The 22,545-nt window shown below is 36.7% G+C and overlaps 1 protein-coding gene across 4 annotated transcripts; it reads right to left on the bottom strand.

Annotated features, from left to right (window-relative positions):
• Positions 1-287: 287 nt before the first annotated feature.
• Positions 288-22,387, bottom strand: casp10 (caspase 10, apoptosis-related cysteine peptidase). 4 transcript variants are annotated; one of them, XM_067408556.1, is made up of 12 exons: positions 22,073-22,387; positions 17,262-17,560; positions 12,129-12,234; positions 11,902-12,037; positions 11,547-11,611; positions 8,963-8,990; positions 8,555-8,620; positions 8,394-8,470; positions 7,769-7,880; positions 6,925-7,423; positions 703-3,586; positions 288-427 (listed from the first exon to the last, which is right to left on the bottom strand). In XM_067408556.1, exons 2-11 carry the CDS (start codon positions 17,555-17,557, stop codon positions 3,430-3,432), a joined length of 1,542 nt encoding a protein of 513 aa, XP_067264657.1. In that variant the 5' UTR covers positions 17,558-17,560; positions 22,073-22,387; the 3' UTR covers positions 288-427; positions 703-3,429. The 4 variants fall into 4 exon arrangements, with proteins under 4 accessions (XP_067264657.1, XP_067264658.1, XP_067264655.1 ...); XM_067408557.1 differs by lacking the exon at positions 22,073-22,387 and adding an exon at positions 21,827-21,914; XM_067408554.1 differs by lacking the exon at positions 22,073-22,387 and having other exon boundaries at positions 17,262-18,846.
• Between the last annotated feature and the right edge of the window lie 158 nt (positions 22,388-22,545).

Raw genomic sequence — 22,545 nt, 5'->3', positions numbered from 1 at the left:
TGCTAAATGAAGTAAGTGATCTAAAATAGTTTATATCACTCTCTACAGTGTGTGTGTGTTTTACTTTAGCTGGGTGTCTCGCTTCAATAATTTTAAGGCGCCTTCTGCAGCTTCATGTTTAGCCGCCTTTTTAGTGGATCCTTGACCTTTAAAAACAAAACGATCATCTGTTAGTGTATTTATACTCATACTAGGTGCTATTTATAATAATAATGCAAATAAATGACACATAAATATCTGACCTTTGCATGACACGTCTCCTATAGTGACATTGAACATGAAAGAAGGCTCGTGCGCGTCTCCGTCAGAGTGAATGAGCTCGTACTCGGGCGCGCTGCCGATTTTGATGCCATACTCGTGCAGGATCTGGATGGGTGTTTTATCCTGACAGCAGACGCGCTGCTGCTGAGCCATGTTGACACTGGGACTAACGTTGGAACAATATCTTGTTACTACCTCGTCAGAACAAAACGCAAAGAGCGAACTAAAGAGAAAATACAGCACATAAACATATCAAATAACGCTATATGATGCAGATGCTAAGCAGCGAGTAAGAGACAGTAAACAATACATCCCGCCAATCAAAACACCGCAGATATTACATTTAACAGACACGTACGTGTTGTTGAGATACAACAAACGTTATACTTATATGTAGAAGATCGATGAAAAGCTTGAATGTTAAATTTAAGGGCTCCTTACTGAGAATCAGCCATTATTGCTATCCGGATGCCGCTTCTACGTGAATTGGCAAAAGCACTGGCCAATAGGATTCCTCTATACTGGCTATAAGCCCCGCCTTCCATACAGCGCTCCGCCAGAGCCCCGCCCCCAGGGGAAGCAATACGATGCGTAGCGTTGCGTAGATGCTTTAGCACGCAGAATACTGCTTTAGACAGCTCGTCACATTACAAACTGACGTCTGTCTTTTAATATTATTTGCATAACTATATGGAAAAAAGTTGTCTGGCCGACTTGCTTGAGAGCCATTCATGTTACCCGTTTTGCGCAGAGGTTGCCATCTCCACTTTCAATGAGAATCTCTGGCTCCGCCTTCATAGGTTTGGGTTGGTTGTAATCAAACACTTGATCTTTATTTTGGCACGGTAAAAGGAAGCTTCACATTGCATTGGTAACATCATACACATTGAAACACATATATATGCAATTAAACAAATTATTTCAAATATACAATAACAATAAAGTAGCAGTTTGTAAACAAGTAAATTAGTTATGGAAGACCTTGTAGTGAATTGTAAAATGAATTTTCCACTTAATTTTGTGTGCTGTTGTCTTCCTGTGAGGCTGTCCATGCTTAGGACTTGAAAATAAATATGGAATTATGATCAGATTTCATTTAAATCTGACTGATTTTCAAATTGTTTGTTATAAATCAACATCTCAGGAACATTTTATGGAGTTTCTAATCAAAATATGATTTTCTGTTACAAAACAGGGCATTGATTTCATGCATGTCCACTGTAGAGGACACCAGAACTTAAAGCATGTTTTTCAGGCATTTTAGGAGACACAGTGAATAGGGAAATAAATTACATAACATTCCTATGAAATATTAGATATTATTATGAAAATGTTGCCAACTATTACTCCCATTATTACACTTTTTTTTCATTACATGTTCCTCCAAGAACACATTAATATTTAAATTAGATACCGTGTGTATATATACATTGCATTGAATAGGAAAACCCATGTCTGGCTATTTTACACACATATTGCATTAAGTAATCAATTCATTCCATTCTATATTTCATAACATAGTTGACAGTCATCTTTAAACAAAGTTTGTTTAAAAAAATTCTTAAACCTAAAAATTGATTGGTGCATGAAGAAAAAAAAATCCCATTGTTTTTGCCTATATATGTAATTTCATGTCATCTTAATTTTTTAAACAACTGAGTCTTGGTGTCCACTTATGAGGACACAGCAGAACATATGAATAAAATATATTTTTTTTCAAAAATGACACCCCTGCTTTAAACAATGCAATAACATGAAAAATACTAAAATCAAAAAACTTTTTTCTGGGACTAAGGAGGTTAATTTGTTTTGTAATTTAAGGTGTAAATAACAATAAACAGCAGCAGCAAGCTTCGCTTTTACCTTAAAATGTCATTATTTGTCAAATGAACAGCGAGTTGCAACAGTCCCTTCTTGTGTAGAAACTATACCCAGTCGACATTTATAGGCCCTATCATACACCCGGCGCCAGGTGCGACACAAGCATTTTTTGCTAGTTTCTGCCCAACGCAGTTATCATTTATTACAGTCCTGCGCCACACTGTTTAAATAGCAAATGCATTTGAGCCCATTTTAGCATCCATGTGCGTGCTGGTCTGAAAACGAGGTGTGTTCAGGTGCATTGTTGGCGTGTTGCTATTTTGAGGCAACTGAAAACAACTGCACCATTGACCAACTGAAACCTGGGGCCTGTTTCATATAACAAGTTTACAGGATAATCCAGGTTTATTTCAGTAAGTCTGGTTTATTGTCAGTTGATTTGGTTCAAAATAACCAGACTAACTGAAATAAGCCAAGCTTATTTGGTAAACTTGTTTTATGAAACGGGCCCCTGGTCTAAAGCCAGTGCTGCAATGTTTGTTAGTGCGTTAGTAATATGCGCCTATATGCGGGTGCGCAACGCACATACTCTTGCTTGATACACAAGCATGCCAAATATTACAAATAAAAGGATTACAATTTAAAAGGTTATTATTGTGTGCATAAAGATAAAAATGCTTTGGTGGAATTCAGCTTTTCTCGTAGATGTTCTGCTCACTTTAACCTCGCGCAAAAGCAGATCCGTTTCCTCGCTTAGAGAAGCGTTCAGTTTTTCCACTCACAAATTCCACCATGTAAACCGCGAATCCGCCATGGCGCGAGCGCATCTGGTTTTTAAAGGGAATGGGAGATGACACTCTGATTGGTTTATTGCACGTTACGCCCAAAACACATTCATTACTCATTAAGAGACTAGGGACAACCATTTTCAGATAGGCCCCACAGACACTCATTCATAGCACTCTCAGTTTTTGGGTGAATTTGGAAATGTAATGTGCCATTAACAATTCATAATTGTGCAGAACCGTCCTGAATGAAACAATACGACAGTCATCAGACTTCAGTATTCACTACAGCATATATCTGTAAACAAATAAAACGTGTTACTGAAAGTTTGTCAAAAGCTACTTATAAAAGATAGTCCCCAAAAATATTGCATTTATGCTCCATTTGTATGTACATTAGCCCACAGCAGGTCTATTGAACCACATCCCTAGGTGTGCAATATGTGGTCGATTCCTGATATGTATCATCACCCCAGCTCAACATGTAAACACTGCTGATGAACAAACTGTGTGTTTGTGTATGCTGATGTGTTTGAGAGGTATCGAGGTCTGCAGCATGACATTATGGAAGGGGTGGCTGAGTTTTGGGGGCAGGGAAGACCACTCTCTTGGTGAGGGTGAACTCTGGCTGTGGCATCTGCTTCTTCAGTCCACTTCTGTCCGTCTTTTTGCTCACATCACTGTTCACCTTAGTCAGAATGGAGAGTAGATCTATTCCCCTACATGGACACAAAACAGAGAGACACAAAATCAGAGATCAAACTGATGTCTACAGTCAAATTTAGACAATTAAAATTACAGTTACTTCCAACTCGATCAGTGGATAAAACCTCATTGGAAGACTGCATACTGAACACTGTTAAGTGTACCATACTCATGAGAAAAAAAAAAAAAGGTAAATATAATCATCAAAATTAGTGAGTAAATATGTGACAGAAATGATAAGGTATGCTATGTTAAATTCAGCCAATGAAGAATTCTGTCACATATCCTGCGCCTGCTGTTTACATCTACTCACCACCAGAGGTCACCCATTCACCATTAAGACTTTTTCAAGGCACACACACAGTTACAGATTACTTCGGACTGCATTTCCCATGTTCCATTGCCCTAATCACTTCCACACCTGTAGTCTGTCTTGCTAATCGCCAAGTATTGTTTAGCGTTTATCACTATTTAGTTGATAGCTACTTTACGGAGCCATTCCTTGTTTTCATATTTTATCTTAGTGATGGGAAACCAAGGCTTTCTGAAAAGTTTGAGGCTTTCATCAAATTGCACCGAAGAATGGTTCATTACTCGAAGCATTTAACACAGTGCGCATTAGCGACATCTGGTGGTCAGACTTGTTTTCTGCACCATATCTAAATCATCTACGGTTTGAAAAAGCACGTAACCAAACAAAGAGTCGGACATCCGTGACATACGGAATCACTCTTGTCTTTGATCAATACAGTTCTATAATCTGATCCTGATCTCAGCTAAATTAATTTGTGACAATGAGACCAGAACTGTGTAGCCAGGTCGGATTCACATATTGATCAATAATATAAAATATGACGTGAGTAGTTGAAAATATATTTTGGTTGAGCTGTTTAAACTTTATGTTCTGTTTGGGGTCTAGGAGACCCGAGCTATAAAACATGATTAAATGCATTTTCCTTTTATGCATTAGGTGAAGCGAAAGATGACACCATGGTTCTTCAATTTTCTTTGAGACTCCAAAACAGGATCATCAACAGACAGTCAGTGAAGCAGCTTTGCAATGTTGGCAGGGGGAACCAAGTAACATAAGTTTTACTACTATTCAAACAGAAAATAGTAATGTAACCATATCTTGATCTCAGCAACACAATCAGAAAGAAAGCAAACATCCAGATTTTCACCAGGTTAAAGTGTATGTACAGTACAGTCCAAAAGTTTGGAACCACTAAGATTTTTAATGTGTTTAAAAGAAGTTTCGTCTGCTCACCAAGGCTACATTTATTTAATTAAAAATACAGTAAAAACAGTAATATTGTGAAATATTATTACAATTTAAAATAACTGTTTTCTATTTGAATATATTTCACAAAGTAATTTATTCCTGTGATCAAAGCTGAATTTTCAGCATCATTACTCCAGTCTTCAGTGTCACATGATCCTTCAGAAATCATTCTAATATGCTGATCTGCTGCTCAAGAAACATTTAATGTGTACAATTGTACAAAATATTTGTGTACAATATATTTTTCAGGATTATTTGATGAATAGAAAGTTCAAAAGAACAGTGTTTATCTGAAATCTAATCTTTTGCAACATTATAAATGTCTTTACTGCCACTTTTGATTGATTTAATGCATCCTTGCTGAATAAAAGTATTAATTTATTTTCAAAAAAATAAAAATAAGAATTCTTACTGACCCCAAACTTTTGAACGGTAGTGTATAATGCTACAGACACTTTGTATTTCAGATAAATGCTGTTCTTTTGAACTTTCCATTCATCAAGGAATCCTGGGGGGGAAAAAAGTACACAACTGTTTTCAACATTGAAAATAATCATAAATGTTTACTGAGCAGCAAATTATCATATTAGAATGATTTCTGAAGGATCATGTGACACTGAAGACTGGATTAATGATGCTGAAAATTCAGCTTTGCATCACAGGAATAAATTACTTTGTCAAATATATTTAAATAGTACACAGTTATTTTAAATTGTAATAATATTTCACAATATTACTGTTTTTTACTGTATTTTTAATTAAATAAATGTAGCCTTGGTGAGCAGACGAAATTTCTTTTAAAAACATTAAAATCTTAGTGGTTCCAAACTTTTGGACTGTACTGTATATTTGAGTATCGTCTGCATGAAAGTGATAATGAAGGCAGAGCGATCGGAAAAGATTACCAGGTTGTGACAAATAGATTTTAAAAAGTAAAGGGCCTAAAATTGAGCCCTGAGGAACACCAGTAAGAACTGAACTGATTTCAGACCTGTAACCACCCAAGACAATGAACTGGGAATGATTAGTAAAACAGGATTTAAACCAGTTTAAAGCTTTCCCCAAAACACCCAAACAACTTTCAATGTGATTAAGTAAAATACTATGATCAATAGTATCGAAAGTGGCTCTGAGATCAATAAAGATGAGAAAGGAAACAGTGCCAGAATCAGAAGCGATCATCAAGTCATTGGCAACTCTTACTGGAGACGTTTCAGTACTGTGAAATTTACGAAAAACTGACTGAAGGGGATCGAAAGGATGTAAGGAACTGTAAGGAAGTTATACAAGTGAGAGGCAACAATACATTCTAGTATTTTTGCCGAAAACGGAAGATTTGAAATGGCGCAGAAACTGTTAAAGGGTTAGTTCACCCAAAAATGAAAATAATGTCATTAATTACTCACCCTCATGCCGTTCCACACCCGTAAGACCTTCCTTCGTGCCAAAAAACAAAATAACGACTTTTCAACAATATCTATATGGGCCGATTTCAAAACACTGCTTCGGAGCTTTACAAATCAAATCAGTGATTCGGAGCGCCAAAGTCACGTGATTTCAGCAGTTTAGCCGTTTGGTAGGAGATTCGATTCGTAAAGCTTAGAAGCAGTGTTTTGAAAACGACCATCACTAAATAAGTCGTTATTTGTTTTTTTTTGGCGCACCAAAAATATTCTCGTGACTTTATAATATTAATATTGAACCACTGTACTCACATGAACTGATTTAAATATGTTTTTAGTACATTAATGGATCTTGAGAGAGGAAATGTCATTGCTGGCTATGGAGGCCTCACGGAGCCATCAGATTTCAACTAAAATATCTTAATTTGTGTTCTGAAGATGAACAAAGGTTTTACAGGTGTGGAACAACATGAGGGTGAGTAATTAATGACATTATTTTCATTTTTAGGGGAACTAACCCTTTAAAGTCAAGGGCAGCATTTTCTTACAGCAGCCATTTTTAATGCAATGAATCATTTATTATACTGAGGACAGTAGGGCACAAAGCATCAAAGCAAGATTTAAATAAATGGGAATAGGATCGTGTTGTCTTTGCAGGTGTGCTCACCTTGGCACCAGCAGTTGCAGATTGTGGCAGAGGGACTGTATGAACCAGGATCCCTTGTCTTTTTCCCTGAATGAGACATAGGATGGTACAGTGGACATGGCTAACAGGTAGTCCGCCGCCTCAGGGATGGAGTCTCTGGGTACAGCTGCATCGCTGACTGGCATGTCCTCATCTTCTGAGAAAGTGTGACTGAACGCTGCACTCTGCTCTTTCTTACCCCTGCAGGCCTGGATGAAGAACAGTTTGGGTTTCTTGTAGAGGGAGGAGCACCAATGTGGACTCAGAGTCTCTATCAGCTCTTTAAAGGTGACAGTATTTCCATCTACCCCGACGATACCATCTTCCCGTCCGTGGCTCAGCACGCAGCACACCACGCAATCCGCCAGCGTGTGGTCACGAGCAGCCAGGTCCCTCAACACCTGCAGCATGCGCATTCGACCGCAGTCCCGTTCGGTCACGACCTCAAAGCCCAACCACTGGAACACGACCTCCAGTCTGTCTGTATGGACACAAACACAAATTACCCACAGCGATGGACCGACTGCTGCTTACAGCTTACTAGCGCACATATTTAAGTTTGGGGTCCAATTTTAGACAGTTTATTCGAAATTATAATGTTTACCGCACTGATTTTGGGAACCAAATTTATTCATATTTTTGAAAGAGGAACTGAGTCATATCTAGAAACCAGCATATCATTGACTTGGGCTGGTAACAGAAAACCCTAGCAGCCACATAGCAACACACTAAAAACCACACAGCAACTAACATGCTAATTTTGTTATGATGGTTTCAGGCTATTGGAATGACGTTTAGTTTAAGTAGTTGTGTATGCTACACTAACTTTTGTCAAAGTCAGTTCCTTCTCTGTTATTCAGCCCGCATGCCCTGAAGTTATAGTTGTTGATGATTAGACAGACTCCTCTTCTGTCCCCCTTCATCTTATACTGCTGGATCTGGCACACAAGAGACAAAGTGTTAAGGCATGTGGATGTGAAGAATGTCTGGTTCTCTTGCAAAAGTATTCCGATCCTCTGAGAAACTTTGCATTTTCTCACAAAACATTTGCATTCTCTTGCAAAAAGTATTCTGTTCCCTCAAATAAACTTTGTTCATAGAACTTGAAACTGGAAATGTCGCCCACATTTTCGAATGCACTAAATTAATGGAAAATTGGACACTTCACGCACTCAACTGTCGCAGCTTTACTTATGTAGCGGAGGGGACGTGGCTATCAGACTATCAGATGTTAAATGACAAAATAACCTTATACAATTCACGCACTACATGGATGAGTACATAGTGTATAGTGCGTCATTTGGGACGCAGCTAAAGTGTCTTAACCACCCTAACTTTTGCTTCTTCTTTTACTTTCTTAAAAAAAAAAAAAAAAAAACTTGAGTCAATTTTAAGCTAAACATGCATTGAACCCAGAATAAAGGTCTAATGTGTAACAGGTTGGACCTTACCTCTGGATTTTCAGTCACAGGCAAGTTTGTGCTCTCTTCTTCAAATACTGGGTTACATTCCAAATGGTGGCCGTGATCTACGACATGGAGATGAGATGTTTTTAGTTTAGGTTAAAAACAGAGATCAAACATGATGCTGTATTAGACATTTACTACGATACCTCCACTAATCCCAGCAGCCCCTTCAGTCAGACTAAGTCGGTCCACCTGGTCCTCCACTGTGTTAACTGTCAAAAAGAGCAATGCCAAACAAATATGCTTTGAGTTTGCAACATTTCTTATTTTTATATATTTCAATTTGCATGATTTCCCATTCCTTGTCAATAGTGTTAAAGGTGCACCAAGCAATTTCTGAATTATGTTTCGCTAGAAGTTTGGGTTTTTATAGTGATGCCTGTGTCTGTTTATAGTGAAAGTGAAGGACAAAGACACACATCTTTTGTTTTCCAGCTATACAGCATGACGTAAGCTGCAGAACTAAAGCAGCTGTTATGAATGGTTCAATGTGTTAAGTTTTACGTAGAGTTTTGTATAACATAACTTCCCGTAGAGCATGCAAATAAATTCACCTGATGAGACTGATGTCAGCGGTGAGGGCTGTGGAAAATCAGAAAGGGACAAAGTTTTACAGCTATGTAGTAAAAAGGGCTATTTTACCATAGTGGAACACAGAATGAGATGCTTAACATAATGTTCATGCTGCTCTTTTCCATGCAATGGCTGTCGAACACCAAAACAAAAATTAGCATACAAATAGTCCATATACATTATATACACTACTGTTCAGAATTTTGGGGTCAAGAATATTATTATGATTTTTTTTTTTTTTTGAAAGAAATTAATACTTTTTTCAGCAAGGATTAGGGCTGTGTGATTAATTGTAATTTATTTTCAATTTCGATTTTGGCTTCCAATGATTATGAAAACAAGACATTAAAAGTGATATTAAGAGTGGAACAAAACCGCAAAAGAGACACAGTTCCCCAGGTGGCTTTCTGTGTGCGCGCTCCGAGCCGAATGTGGATAAGCAATTGGGCTTCGGATACACGTCTAAACGTGTACACACAAAAATGTCAAAATGAACACAGTGGGTTATTTCTTAAGAAAACATACACAATTGAGAAAGAAAGTGTTTGTGTAACAGTATACTGGATCTATGAAGGGGTTAGTTCACCCAAAAATGAAAATAATGTCATTAATTACTCACCCTCATGCCGTTTCACACCTGTAAGACCTTCATTAATCTTCGGAACACAAATTAAGATATTTTAGTTGAAATCCGATGACTCAGTGAGGCCTGCATAGGGAGCAATGACATTTCCTCTGTCAAGATCCATTAATGTGCTAAAATCATATTTAAATCGGTTCATGTGAGTACAGTGGTTCAATATTAATATTATAAAGCAATATGAATATTTTTTAGTGACTTATTTAGATTTATTTAATGATGGGTGATTTCAAAACACTGCTTCAGGAAGCTTAGGAGCACAAATGAATCAGCATATCGACATGATTCAGATCACGTTTCAAACTGCCAACGGCTGAAATCATGTGACTTTGGCGCTCCGAACAGAAGATTCGATACACTGATTCATTTGTGCTCCGATGCTTCATGAAGCAGTGTTTTGAAATCAGCCATCACTATATAAGTCGATTTTTTTTGGCCGCACCAAAAATATTCTCTTCTCTTTATAATATTAATATTGAACCACTGTACTCACATGAACTGATTTAAATATGTTTTTAGTACATTAATGGATCTTGAGAGAGGAAATGTCATTGCTCCCTATGCAGGCCTCACTGAGCCATCGGATTTCATCAAAAATATCTTAATTTGTGTTCTGAAGATGAACTAAGGTCTTACGGGTGTGGAACGACATGAGGGTGAGTAATTAATGACATTATTTTCATTTTTGGGTGAACTAACCCTTTAAAGTGACAGAAGCCTAATATTCCTTCTGCAGTACATCATTAATGATAATCAAACAGCAAATGACAAAGGAAAATCACTCTGACTGAATAACTTAAGTAGCTTTAATAATGATTAATCTGTATTTAATGTGTACAGTAAGACTATGCGTTGTTATTTTACATTTGATCATTCTTTTGTTGTTGTAGGCTATTACTTATCTGAATACCACTGTTAGTACATCTTCCTGAAGCCACACTGTTTATTTCATTTGTATTTTTGTTCTGTTGTTTTAATTTCCCCATTTTGTTTGTAGTTAGTTCCGTTGTTCTTATTGTATTGCTGACTGTTTACTTGCCTAATCTTATGTAATTGTTTTGAGGACCTTTTTATTACATTAGTTTACCTAGAATTATGCTTCGCTGTAGTATCGATAATTATGAAATTTCACTGATATTTAATATGACTCATATCATGAAATAAGACTCTGATCATATCGCCCACCAATTATGTTAAATAATCGTTCAAATCAATTTTGACTAGAAATAAATGCGATTATAATTTTTGCCATAATCGTGCAGCCCTAACAAGGATCCATTAAATTGACCAAAAGTGACAGTAAAGACATTTATAATGTTACAAAATATTTCCATTTCAAATAAATTATGCTCTATTGAAAATGTGTCATGTTTTCCACAGAAATATGAAGCAGCACAACGGTTTTCAAAATTGATAATAATCAGAAATGTTTCTTGATCATCAAATCATCATATTAGAATGATTTCTGAAGGATCATGTGACACTGAAGACTGGAGTAATGATGCTGAAAATTCAGCTTTGATCACAGGAATAAATTACAGTTTACATATATTTAGATAGAAAACAGCTATTTTAAATGGTAATAATATTTCATATATTCATATTTCATAAATTCATATATTTCAATATTACAGATTTTACTGTATTTGAGCAGAAGAGACTTCTGTTAATACATTTTAAAATCTTACCGACCCCAAACTTTAACCCAAACTGTAGTGTATATAAAGTCTTTTGGAAGGCAATAGATTTGTAAATAGTCAGTACTCAATGAAAATCTGAAAATCTTCCACGCTAACTTTCAAATCTTATTCATGCATACACATGGAAATGAGCACAATATACATCCCTCTTGTATTCCACAGAAGAAAGATGATATGAGGAAAAGTAAAATGCACATTTATGCAAATTAGTCAAATGAAGTTTACCAGAGCTGTTGTGTACGACTTGAAAGAATTACTTCCGATTTCCTGAGCAATAACCCTTCCACCAACTGCAATAAGACAGAAAGTAATGCAATGATTCTGATTCTATAGAATGCAACTATAATAATTATATGGTTCACAGTTCACATTGTACATCATGCATAAAATCAATCACGATTTTCACATCATTTTGTAACAAAAACTAGTCTACAAGATCAAAAAACACCTCAGACCCCAGAGGGTTAATCTCCTTGCAGTCTTGATTTATAGTATAACTTATTTTAATATAATAGAGGCAACTTAATAAATCATAGATATATATTTCACACGTCACATCATTAAATAAGTAAACACTCACAATTCTCTGTTTTGTATTGAATAATTCTTTTTTCTAAACCGGGATGGATGCTTGCTATAATGTCCTTCAGAACGTCCAAATTATCTTCACCCAAAAGGTCTTCCTTCTCCATCTCCAAGAACAACTGCAACAGCGTCTAAAAGACGTGATTTTTAAAAGAAGCTTTAGTCAAACACCACATGCAGAAACGTGACGTCAGAGAACTGAGTCTGTGACGCGACTCTCACCATGTCCTTCTCCAGTTTTTTGCGCGGTAGTGTTTTGATCAGTAGGAATTTAATGTTTTTCAGGTCCTGATCACAGATGGACTCTGACAGCTCGTACAATAACTGTCTGAAATACAGAAAAATAAACTCTGTTCATTATTACAAAGTTACTTTGTATTACTTTAAAAGGTTAGTTCACCCAAAAATGAAAAATCTGTCATTAATGACTCATGTCGTTCCACACCCGAAAGACCTTCGTTCATCTTTGGAACACAAATTAAGATATTTTTGATGAAATCTGAGAGTTATATGACTCGTCCATAGACAGCAACATAATCAACAATTTCAAGGTCCAGAAAGGTACTAAAGACATTGTTAAAACAGTCGACGTGACTACAGTGATTCAACCTTAATGCTATGAAGCGACGAAAACACTTTTTGTGTGCAAAAACAAAACAAAAATAACGATTTTATTCAACAATCTCTTCTGTGTCATTCTCATATGTCGTTTACATCCAGCACTTCCAGGTTCTACGTCAGAACACCGACTCATTATTGACCGGCTCCTGCGTCAGCATTGTGCTGGTCACGTGATCAGCTTTGGCCAATACTGAGCCGGCGTTCGGCCGTAAACACGGAAACCTTCACTGTGCTTACTGCATAAACTGTGTAAGGATAATAAAAGAGAAGAGATTGTTGAATAAAGTATTCTCGTCTCTTCATAACATTAAGATTGAACCACTGCAGTCACGTTGACTGTTTTAACGACGTCTTTAGTACCTTTCTGGACCTTGAAAATGTCAGTTAAATTGGACGAGTCATATACCTGCCAGACTTCATCAAAAAATATCTTAATTTGTGTTCTGAAGATGAACGAAGGTCTTATGGGTGTGGAACGACATGATGGTGAGTAATAAATGACATAATTTTCATTTTTGGGTGAACTAACCCTTTAAGTTCCTTGTAAAATACAGTCACCCCAAAAAGTCACTAGATACTACGTTAAGCACTAGATGAGCAAAGTTTCATAACAAACTTTGATGTTGCCTCGAAAAAGCCTTGTCTGAAAGTTTGTAATAACATTGCTAGCATGTTGTTAGCATATTTTAACACATTGTTAGCATGATTTAGGACTTTTATAACGTTTAGCATCTTTCTAACATGATTTAACACATTGCTAGCATGTTTTAACATGTTGCTAGCATATTTCTAGCATGACTTAGCACATTGCTATCATGTTTTAGCATGTTGTTAACATGACTTATGCTGCCTTCATGTGCTCTTAGAATTATTGTAAATACGAGTTTCCTAGGTAAAAATTGCTCAACGTCCTCCCATTTTGAAAGATGAATGCGATGAGCTCGTAATCATGACTTCTGAAGTTGGAATTATCACATTTCCGATAGCACATGAAGGCAGCATTAGTATGTTGCTAGCATATTTCCAACACATTGCTAGCCTGATTTAATATATTGCTGTCATGTTTCTAGGTAGAGGGTGGGTGTAGGTTAAATAGTAAGAATTAATGTTTGAAAGTTTTGAAACCCCTCAATGAAAATCTGTGGGATTTTTTGTAGTTTTGATCACCTGTTTTACAAAAAACTGAAGTCTGATTAGTTAGAAAAGATAGCAACCTGGGTCAGTCTGGCCCAAGTTTGGTGGTCATAGCTAGAAGGGTTTGGGCTGTATTCATTTTTAGAAATTTTGGTCTCAGAAGAAGAAGCTTAAATAATAGGCAAGTGCTTTTTGGATAGTAGGTATTTTCCTGGTCAACATTCCTGAATGCATGACCTGGACACACCCTGTCAACAAACACATCTCAGACCTTATTCACAGAAGTGCCATCTTGGATTTTTAATGGGAAAGAAAGTGAGGCTGTGAGGGACATGCATCTTTTCAGTGGGATGTACTGTTATTTAATGCAATTTTGGATTGTTCTGCTTACGAAACACTGCAAAAATATCTTTCCAAGATATTTCAGTACAAAAAAAAAAAAGAGCTGTGGAAAATTATTAGTGATATATGAGCTTTATACAGCTTTTTACAGCAGATAACAAGGTAGGTCTATCCCTCACACCCTCGCTTTCATACCCGCCATGGTGCCCCTCTGAATAAGGTCTATTATTATGAAAGTAAAATAATGCCATATGTTTTTGAAATAAAAAGCTTATTAAATTGCACTACTTGAAAAAAAAAAAAATCTGCATTACATTAACCATGCTTGCATTTTAATGCATTGTATTTTTAGGGCTTGCATTTTTATGGGCTGAAATTCAACATGGTTGAATATTTAAGCTGTGAATATTTCAATTCAAAACATTTCACACACATTTTCATTATTAAAAATTCAATAATCCATATTCACCTTTCAGATTTCACTTCTAAAATATTCATTTATATATTAAAAATATTCATTTATTTATTAAAATACAACCTATAATGTTCAGCCTAAATGTTCCATTTTATTTCGCGTCCACAAATTCAGCATTTCACATCCACAAATTTCAACATTTCACATCCGGGAACTGCAGGAATAGCAGTAGAGTGCTGAGCATAATCTCCAGCTGCTGTTAGTCATCCTCACCAGCAGGTGGTGCAAGCACATGTTGACGAAGAGCAGAGCAACAGTTATGCTGTGTTCACACCAGACGCGACTTGCGCGAATAAATCGCGCTATTCGCGCGTAGTTGGACGCTTGAACATTTTGAGTTTACTCGCTTCATTAGCGCGTGACATTCGCTTCATTCGCGCGTGAAAATCCCTTCACAACAGACGCGAATTCGCGTCATGAGAGGGGCTCTCCCGCTCCTTTAAGTGTCCCAGACTCTCCAACTGCTTTCTGCACACTTCCTCTGAATAAACACAACTTGTCAGTGGGGAAATAATTGTAAATTACAGCGAATAAGCTCAATTGGTCGTCTTTAGTTGGCGTGTAGTCTTAATATGTATGTATATATAAAGCTCAAATTGAGTAAAGACCGTTTTTTACAACTTATCAGATTGTCCGACCTCCTCACTCACTTTCTTTCAAACACAATCCTTTTTATTTCTGTTTCTATAAATGTATGAAGATGTACAGCGACGATGATTTTGTCCTCCATTGTTGTTTCGAATTTCTGCCTCAGCTCGCTACGTCACGTCACTACTAGAGCAAGCTCCTGATTGGTTAACGCGGCGCGGAAATTCGCCAAAGTTCAGATTTTTCAACTTGCGCGATTCGCGCGAATCGCTCAATTCGCGCCGCGTCATTCGCGCGAATCGCGCCGCAGGATGTCAATTCGCGTCTTATGAGCAAGTCATTCATTAAATTAGATTTACATTAATGGAGCAAGCAGTAAGTGCATGTGTGATGATTATCAGGGATATATATATGCAGAAAAGCTGATAAAGACACAAAAGTTGTATTTACATTTAAGTTATTTTCTTCACTGTAAACTTTCCCTGTGTAGCCTTCATGTAAGCAGCGAGCAGGTTGACTCAGATTATGAATGTAATGCGCAAAGTTTGCCTACGTTAAATTAACATTAAATTCCTAATGAAATACTGGCATATACAGTATACATTCTAACTTCAATATCATTCGAAGATAATGACTTACAGCCATAAACTGTGTCAAGCATGATGCACACCTTATAGATTTTTTATATTTAATAAAATAAACAAAAAAATATTGCTAATTTTTTACTACGGCATGAGCTTATATTTATTTTAATATCAACAATCTAAAATTATGGTATACTTTTTTGATATTTAATAAAATAAACTGTCAAATCATGTGTAAATATTACTATTTTTCATATTTATTACCAACAGCCTAAAAGTTGTGCATCACACCTACATGAACACTTTACAGACTGTAATTCATTCTCTTCAAATACTATAGAGCTTTAAATTAATATTTTGTGTATGAGCATACAGTAGGCTAAGTGAAATATATAACGATATGTGCATATGAGACTTGACAGTTTATTTTATTCAATATCAAGAATAGAAAAGGTGTGCATCATAACTGAAACCTACATGAACACTTTACAGTTGGACTGTAAGTCATTCTCTTCAAATGCTATTGAAGTTAGAAATGTTGTGTAACTTTTGAGACGGTCCCTAAATTTGCGACTATGGACCGTCCAATGTCAAGCCAACTTTTTAGTATATCACTTGAAAACGATTAGCACCAAATTTTGGGCATTACGTTCATATTCTGAGTCAACCTGCTTGCCTGTAGCCTATAGCCTGTATCCTCAATAAGGTGCGAGTTTGGTGGTCTTTCTGTATTTAGTCTATAAAGGTAAGTTAAGCGTTTTATATGTGCCTACGGCAGGGGAATCCTGGAGTATGATGTATTTAGGGAAACCCCAGTACTGCAGCACAGCGCCGCGATATAAAGTTAAGGAAAGTTATGTCTACCTCATATTTAACATTTGAACTGTACATCAGAAACAGAGAATAACGTTATAATCTTGTTCACTGTAGAGAAAGCTGCTTACATGAAGGCTACACAGGGAAAGTAACAGTGAAGACATTAAAATAAATGTAAGCAACTTTTGTGTCTTTATCAGCTTTTCTGCATATATACTGTCCCTGATAATCATCACACATGCACTTACCGTTTGCTCTGTTAATGTAAATCTGTTTTAATGAATGACTTGCTCTAACTGTTGCTCTGCTCTTCGTCAACATGCGCTTACACCACCTGCTGGTGAGGATGACTAACAGCAGATGGAGATTATGCTCGGCACTCTACTCCTATTCCTGCAGTTCCCGAATGTGAAATGTTGAAATTTGTGGACGCGAATTTGAGGACGCGAAATAAATTGGACCGAAAATTGCCTGCTGAATATAATGGGTTGTATTTTTAAACAGAATTAATATTTTGGAAGTGAAATCTGAAAGGTGAATATGGATTATTGAATTTTTAACAATGAAAATGTGTGTGAACTGTTTTGAATTTAAATATTCACAGCTCAAATATACAACCATGTTGAATTTCAGCCCATAATAATGCAAGCCCTAAAAATACAATGCATTAAATACAAGCACAGTTAATGCAATGCAATTTTTTTTCCAAGTAGTGCAATTCAACAAGCTTTTTATTTAAAAAAATATATGGCATTATTTTACTTCCATATATCATATTAACAGCTGCATCCTCACCTATATGGGGAGATATGTTGAGCATATAACATGCCGTTGGCTTGTGTAAGAGCATCAAAGGGCAGATTCCGGAGCAGGCTGTTCCGTTTCATGATCCTGAGCAGCTCTAGAAGCAGAAATGGATCATCCGATGACAGCAGGTTCCTTTTCTCCAGAAGACTGAAGAGTTCTCTGCCTAAGGTCACAGTGCTGAGGTCTTTCGGACTGAGGAGATCAGAGCACAGGAACACCATGTCCTGCACCTCATCGCCAGTGAGAGACTCCTGTACTCTTAACAGCATCTGCTGAAACTCCATCTCCTGCTCACAGAGAAACAAGGCTCTGCTGTATGACACAATGCTGTTGTTTGCATAAAGATGATATACCAACATTTGCTTTCAAGTTACCAAACGGAAATGTTAACTTCCCCTTCCCGTAAAAACCACATCTGTACTCTTCATGACGCGTGTTTTGACGGAGAGTGGCACTAAATATCCTTGAAACTGACTGCAAATCTCTGTCATTCAGATCTACCTCAATTTAGTCATCAATGGCCAAAATCCCATGCAGCCCAGCCCTACAATTTCCTTATTGCAGAAGCCGTTTCACTCTCATACACATCACAGATAAAATACTCTTGCATAGCCAGACCTTCAGACTTACGGCAGAAGGTCTGGACTCTATCTCAGCATTCATTGGCCAAGGACCGCCCAAGAGGATGTTTGAATGTCAATCACAGTTTGTTTTGTTCTGCGTCAGGTTTAGGGGCGTGAAAATTAAAGTTGCTGTCCCTACAATAACAGACCGGTGTGCATCTAATAAATTCATTCAAGAACATTGTGCAAGTTTAATGCAACAATGGAGCCGCGAACTTCACATACTTTTGAAAATCCAGCGTTTAGCTGACCCTGACAGGCGCTTGTTGTCACAGTTGTAAACATGACAGCATTCTTCTTCTCCAAGGGGGATCAGCGTCGCGCAATGGTGTCCAAGTAGACCATTAAAGAACGCAACACACGTCTCCCGGACATCCTGTAGAATTCAACCAACCAGATGACCACCTTGATACTGCTGAAATGTTTCCAGATAAGTGTGCCATATCATATGCATCAGACGTTCAGCCAAGGGTCTGTGGGCGTGACGTCTGAGGCTGAGACTACAGATAAGACAACAGCAACTTCCGTTCTGAAAAAATCTTTGTTTTTCTTAAGAAAGAAAGTCAAGGGGATGGCATGGTTGTGTGTAGCTGGTGAGAAATAGTCACTTCCGGCCCTGATGTGAACTGAAAATAGATGTGAACAACCCAACAACATTCAATATCTACATGTGAACTGGCCAGCAGTTTGGCACGATCTGAAGCCACTGGTCTCACTCTTCATGACAGACATCAAACGCCTGCTCTAAGCAGAAGGCCCGGTTCTGTTGGGCCCCAGTGAACAGGAGAACCTCCACCTGATACTGTAAAATACTGTAAGTCCTGTATAGACCCAACCTCAATAAAACTGAAAGCATGACCTTCCTGATCATGAACACTCAGGGAATACAGAGCATATTTAGTTATTGACCCAACATGCCATTTCACATATCTTTCTGTTTTTATTATTATTATTATTATTGTTTTATTTTTGCATTAAAGTGAATTAGATTTTATTTTAAGATGTACATTTTAAACACTACAGTTGCATATAATGCAACATTTAGTTTTTGGTTTGGTTTATTCGTAGTAAAACGTTTAGGCATCTCCGTTGATTGAACAGTTTTGGTAGAATTTTTAATTTTCCTAATTTTTTTGGAGTGATTAAGTTAAAGGTATTGCAAAACTGGTTATATGGACGTTTACGGAAACTTCAGGATGGCCTTGGTCTTATTTTTACACATTACGAGGTATACTGTAAACATATTTTGCACAGTTATTCCTTAGACTTGGAATTTAAGTCCAAATGTAGTAATGATCAATGTTGCCACTTTTCATGTCAGTTTATAATGGGAACGTGACATGTCTCTGCCATAACATAACATTTAATATGGTTACAGAAGTAAGTATAGTGTGCAGAACTTTAGGTTTGAGACCACTTAATTTTCTTTATGGGGACAAGAATGTGTGCGATGCCGTGTTTTTACCCATACATCACGCACAAGTGTTTTTACCCCTTACATGAAACTCAAACATGGCAACAAAGTAAAAATCAAATGCAATGCTGTCTGAACCCTAAAAAGACAATACATTACACCACTGTAGACTACACAGTGACAGAAACAAACTAAACCTGACAACAAGATACAAACTCAGCTGATGCAACCATGCCATAGAAACCCGCAGACACAGGAAAACGTGGCTGTCACAGGAAGAAAGCTCTACACTCCAATCATAACAAATAAATGAGTGTTGTAGTTGCACCAAATACACAGTAATACAAGAAAAATACCAAATATTTAAACATATAGTATAGGCTACACACACATACAAAAACTGTTCTTCTTAATAGGTGAACAAGACTATGGATCATGCTTTTTTAATTTTATTTAGGTGAAACTTCTTACTTTTTTACACTGTATATTTAGTATTTTTTTTCTATTCTATCTGTATGCAGGTTAGCTGTAAATGCTGTTAATGCAATATGAATGTATAGTATGAATATCTGTCATAAATCACAAATCATAAATGAGAGACAATCTAGGTGAGTGTGTTTGATTATTCCCTCAGCTCATCCTGATAGTTTGGTCACGCTTCAGCTACTCGTAGGAAAAGTAGTTTGTTACTGGAAATGTTACACTTCTTTGAAAACAGCTGAACTACTGTCATCCAACTGAAAAAATGTAGTTAGGTTAGTGTCGCAACTTTCTTCGTACTGTTCAATGCTGGTGTTAGTCACGCTGACTCACCGTCGTGTCAGACATCGTCTGCAGTGCGCACTGCTCAGTCATGGTGTCTACAGGTTAGATAAAGTTAAGCAGAACAATGCGCATTTACTTTTAAATTGTAACATATTTAGATAGAAGTTTAGCGTGCAGGAAGATGATGCATCAGCAAACGTGTTATTATAGGAAATAAATAGAAACATTTACTTTAATTGAGTTGTTATAGAAAATGGAAAATTATTCAAAGAAGCCATTTTACCCCACTCCTGGAGTAAGTTGACCCCTGGGGTCACTAAACTTTTACAGAATGTATATATGATTTTGACATTTCTATCAATATTTATATATATTTTTAGATTGTCACTAATGTAAAATACTATTCTACCATTCTATTTAAAATTGAGTTTTGACAATTACGTTGAATAATCAAAAGGAGAATCCTAGTAAGAGATTCATCTGAAAGGTACAATTATTCTGTAGCTTATATATGCATATGACTATTTACATATTTAATTGCCTATATTTTAACTTAAGATATGTCATAATAGCAACACTATGAATGCACATTTAAAGAAACACTCCACTTTTTTTTGAAAATAGGCTTATTTTCCAACTCCCCTAGAGTTAAACAGTTGAGTTTTACCATTTTCAAATCCATTCAGCTGATCTGCAGTTCTGGCGGTACCACTTTTAGCATAGCTTAGCATAGTTCATTGAATCTGATTAGACCGTTAGCATCTCACTCAAAAATGACCAAAGAGTTTCTATATTTTTCCTATTTAAAACTTGACTCTTCTGTAGTTACATCGTGTACTAAGACTGACGGAAAATGAAACGTTGTGATTTTCTAGGCCGATATGGCTAGAACTATACTCACGTTCCGGCGTAATAATCAAGGAACTTTGTTGCCGTACCATGAGTGCAGCAGGCGCGATTATATTAAGCACCGCTTGAATATTACGCCGGAATGAGAGTTTTAGAGTCAAGTTTTAAATAGGAAAAATATTGAAACTTTTTGGTCATTTTTTGAGTGAGATGCTAACGGTCTAATCAGATTCAATGAACTATGCTAAGCTATGCTAAAAGTGGTACCGCCAGACCTGGAGATCGGCTGAATGGATTCGAAAAACAAGTGTTCCTTTAATGATTTCACTCAACTATAGATCTTCATGAAAGCAAAGATGTCTATAATGTAAATATGCCTATAATTTAATCTAATTTAAGGACATACTGAATAATAAACCCATTAATCATTAAATTTAAAGATAATAACACTAGTAACAACATGCTACTAGGCCTTCTGGGTGGCTCATCTTACCCCAAGGGTCTAATTTTATCTTTTCACTTAAAAATAAAAACTATAAGTTTTACTCCACAAATCTGGCATTGTCCACAAATCCCTCATTAACAAACGGACACAAAAAAATAATAATAAAATGTCACAGATCACTCAGAAACACAAAATTAGATAAATTAACCACAAACTGTTTTCGATTGACTAAATCTCACAAATACTGATATTCAGATGAAATGACACAATTAAAAATAACATTTGTCGAAGTGAAATGGATTCTCGGATGAGGAAAAAAGTGAGTTTGCCGCGATCTCACGTGAATGACAGGTTGCTCTCGCGCCGGTAAACAGATCATCAAACCACAATTGAGATTTAATGGTGACTTTCAGTAAATCAATCACTCACTACACACACACAAAATGTTGCCGCTTACTGGCACACGTTTTGTTTGTACCCGGTCAGAAAAAAGACCTTTTGGTGTAGATTCAAAAGTTTCCAGTCATAAGAATGGAAAAAAAATCCCCCCCAATAAATGTGGCTCTTTCTTACAGTATAATCCAAACTAGTCACGCTTTACAAAAATAACACTATCGATCCTGTAGGCGAGTTAGACTAATCTCGTGAATGAGAGGATTCATGGAAGAAAACACACCAAGTTACGGTTCAATCTTGTTCTTACCTGCTTCAGTGTCGACAACTCACTGTGAAGATATCAGGGCTTTGTTACGGATATTTATTTGCAACATTCATTTCTACCCTACAGATCGAAAGTAGTTTTTGGACACGCCTATGTGAACTTCCTACATTTTTCATAAGACAGCCCATGCTATAGCCTAGTTATGCGGTTTTAGTTTTGTTTTCGTTATTCCACGCAGAAAAATAAAGGCTCATCTCTACAAAACAGTATCGATGTAAAACGCGGAAGGCTGATACTATTCCCCAAGCTTTTTCCATTTATATTTACTATATTTACTATGCCTACAATGCGCAAAAGCCGTCGCAGTGTGACTGGGAAGAGCTCCTGAAACAAGGGACCGTTGAGAAAGTGCAATTTTTCTTCTCTTTTTGTAAATGCTTGGTGTGTTTACAGTAGAAAACCTTTCGTTAAGTAGATTTTTTTTTACAGTAGCGCTCGTTGTTTTGTATAATTCT

Source organism: Chanodichthys erythropterus, chromosome 14 (genome assembly GCF_024489055.1).
Source record: "Chanodichthys erythropterus isolate Z2021 chromosome 14, ASM2448905v1, whole genome shotgun sequence".
Lineage (NCBI taxonomy): Eukaryota > Metazoa > Chordata > Actinopteri > Cypriniformes > Xenocyprididae > Chanodichthys > Chanodichthys erythropterus.
The sequence above is the reverse complement of the archived record's forward strand: the minus strand, read 5'-3'. Positions and strand labels throughout refer to the sequence as shown.

Excerpts from the sequence above, each read along its gene's own strand:
- casp10 (XM_067408554.1), bottom strand. The coding sequence starts at position 17,632 with ATGTTGGTATATCATCTTTATGCAAACAACAGCATTGTGTCATACAGC. Across the intron at positions 12,235-17,261 it reads CAACATATCTCCCCATATAG|ACAGTTATTGTACGAGCTGT; the intron begins GTGAGGATGCAG and ends TCTGTATTTCAG. Across the intron at positions 7,881-8,393 it reads CTGTGACTGAAAATCCAGAG|ATCCAGCAGTATAAGATGAA; the intron begins GTAAGGTCCAAC and ends CTTGTGTGCCAG.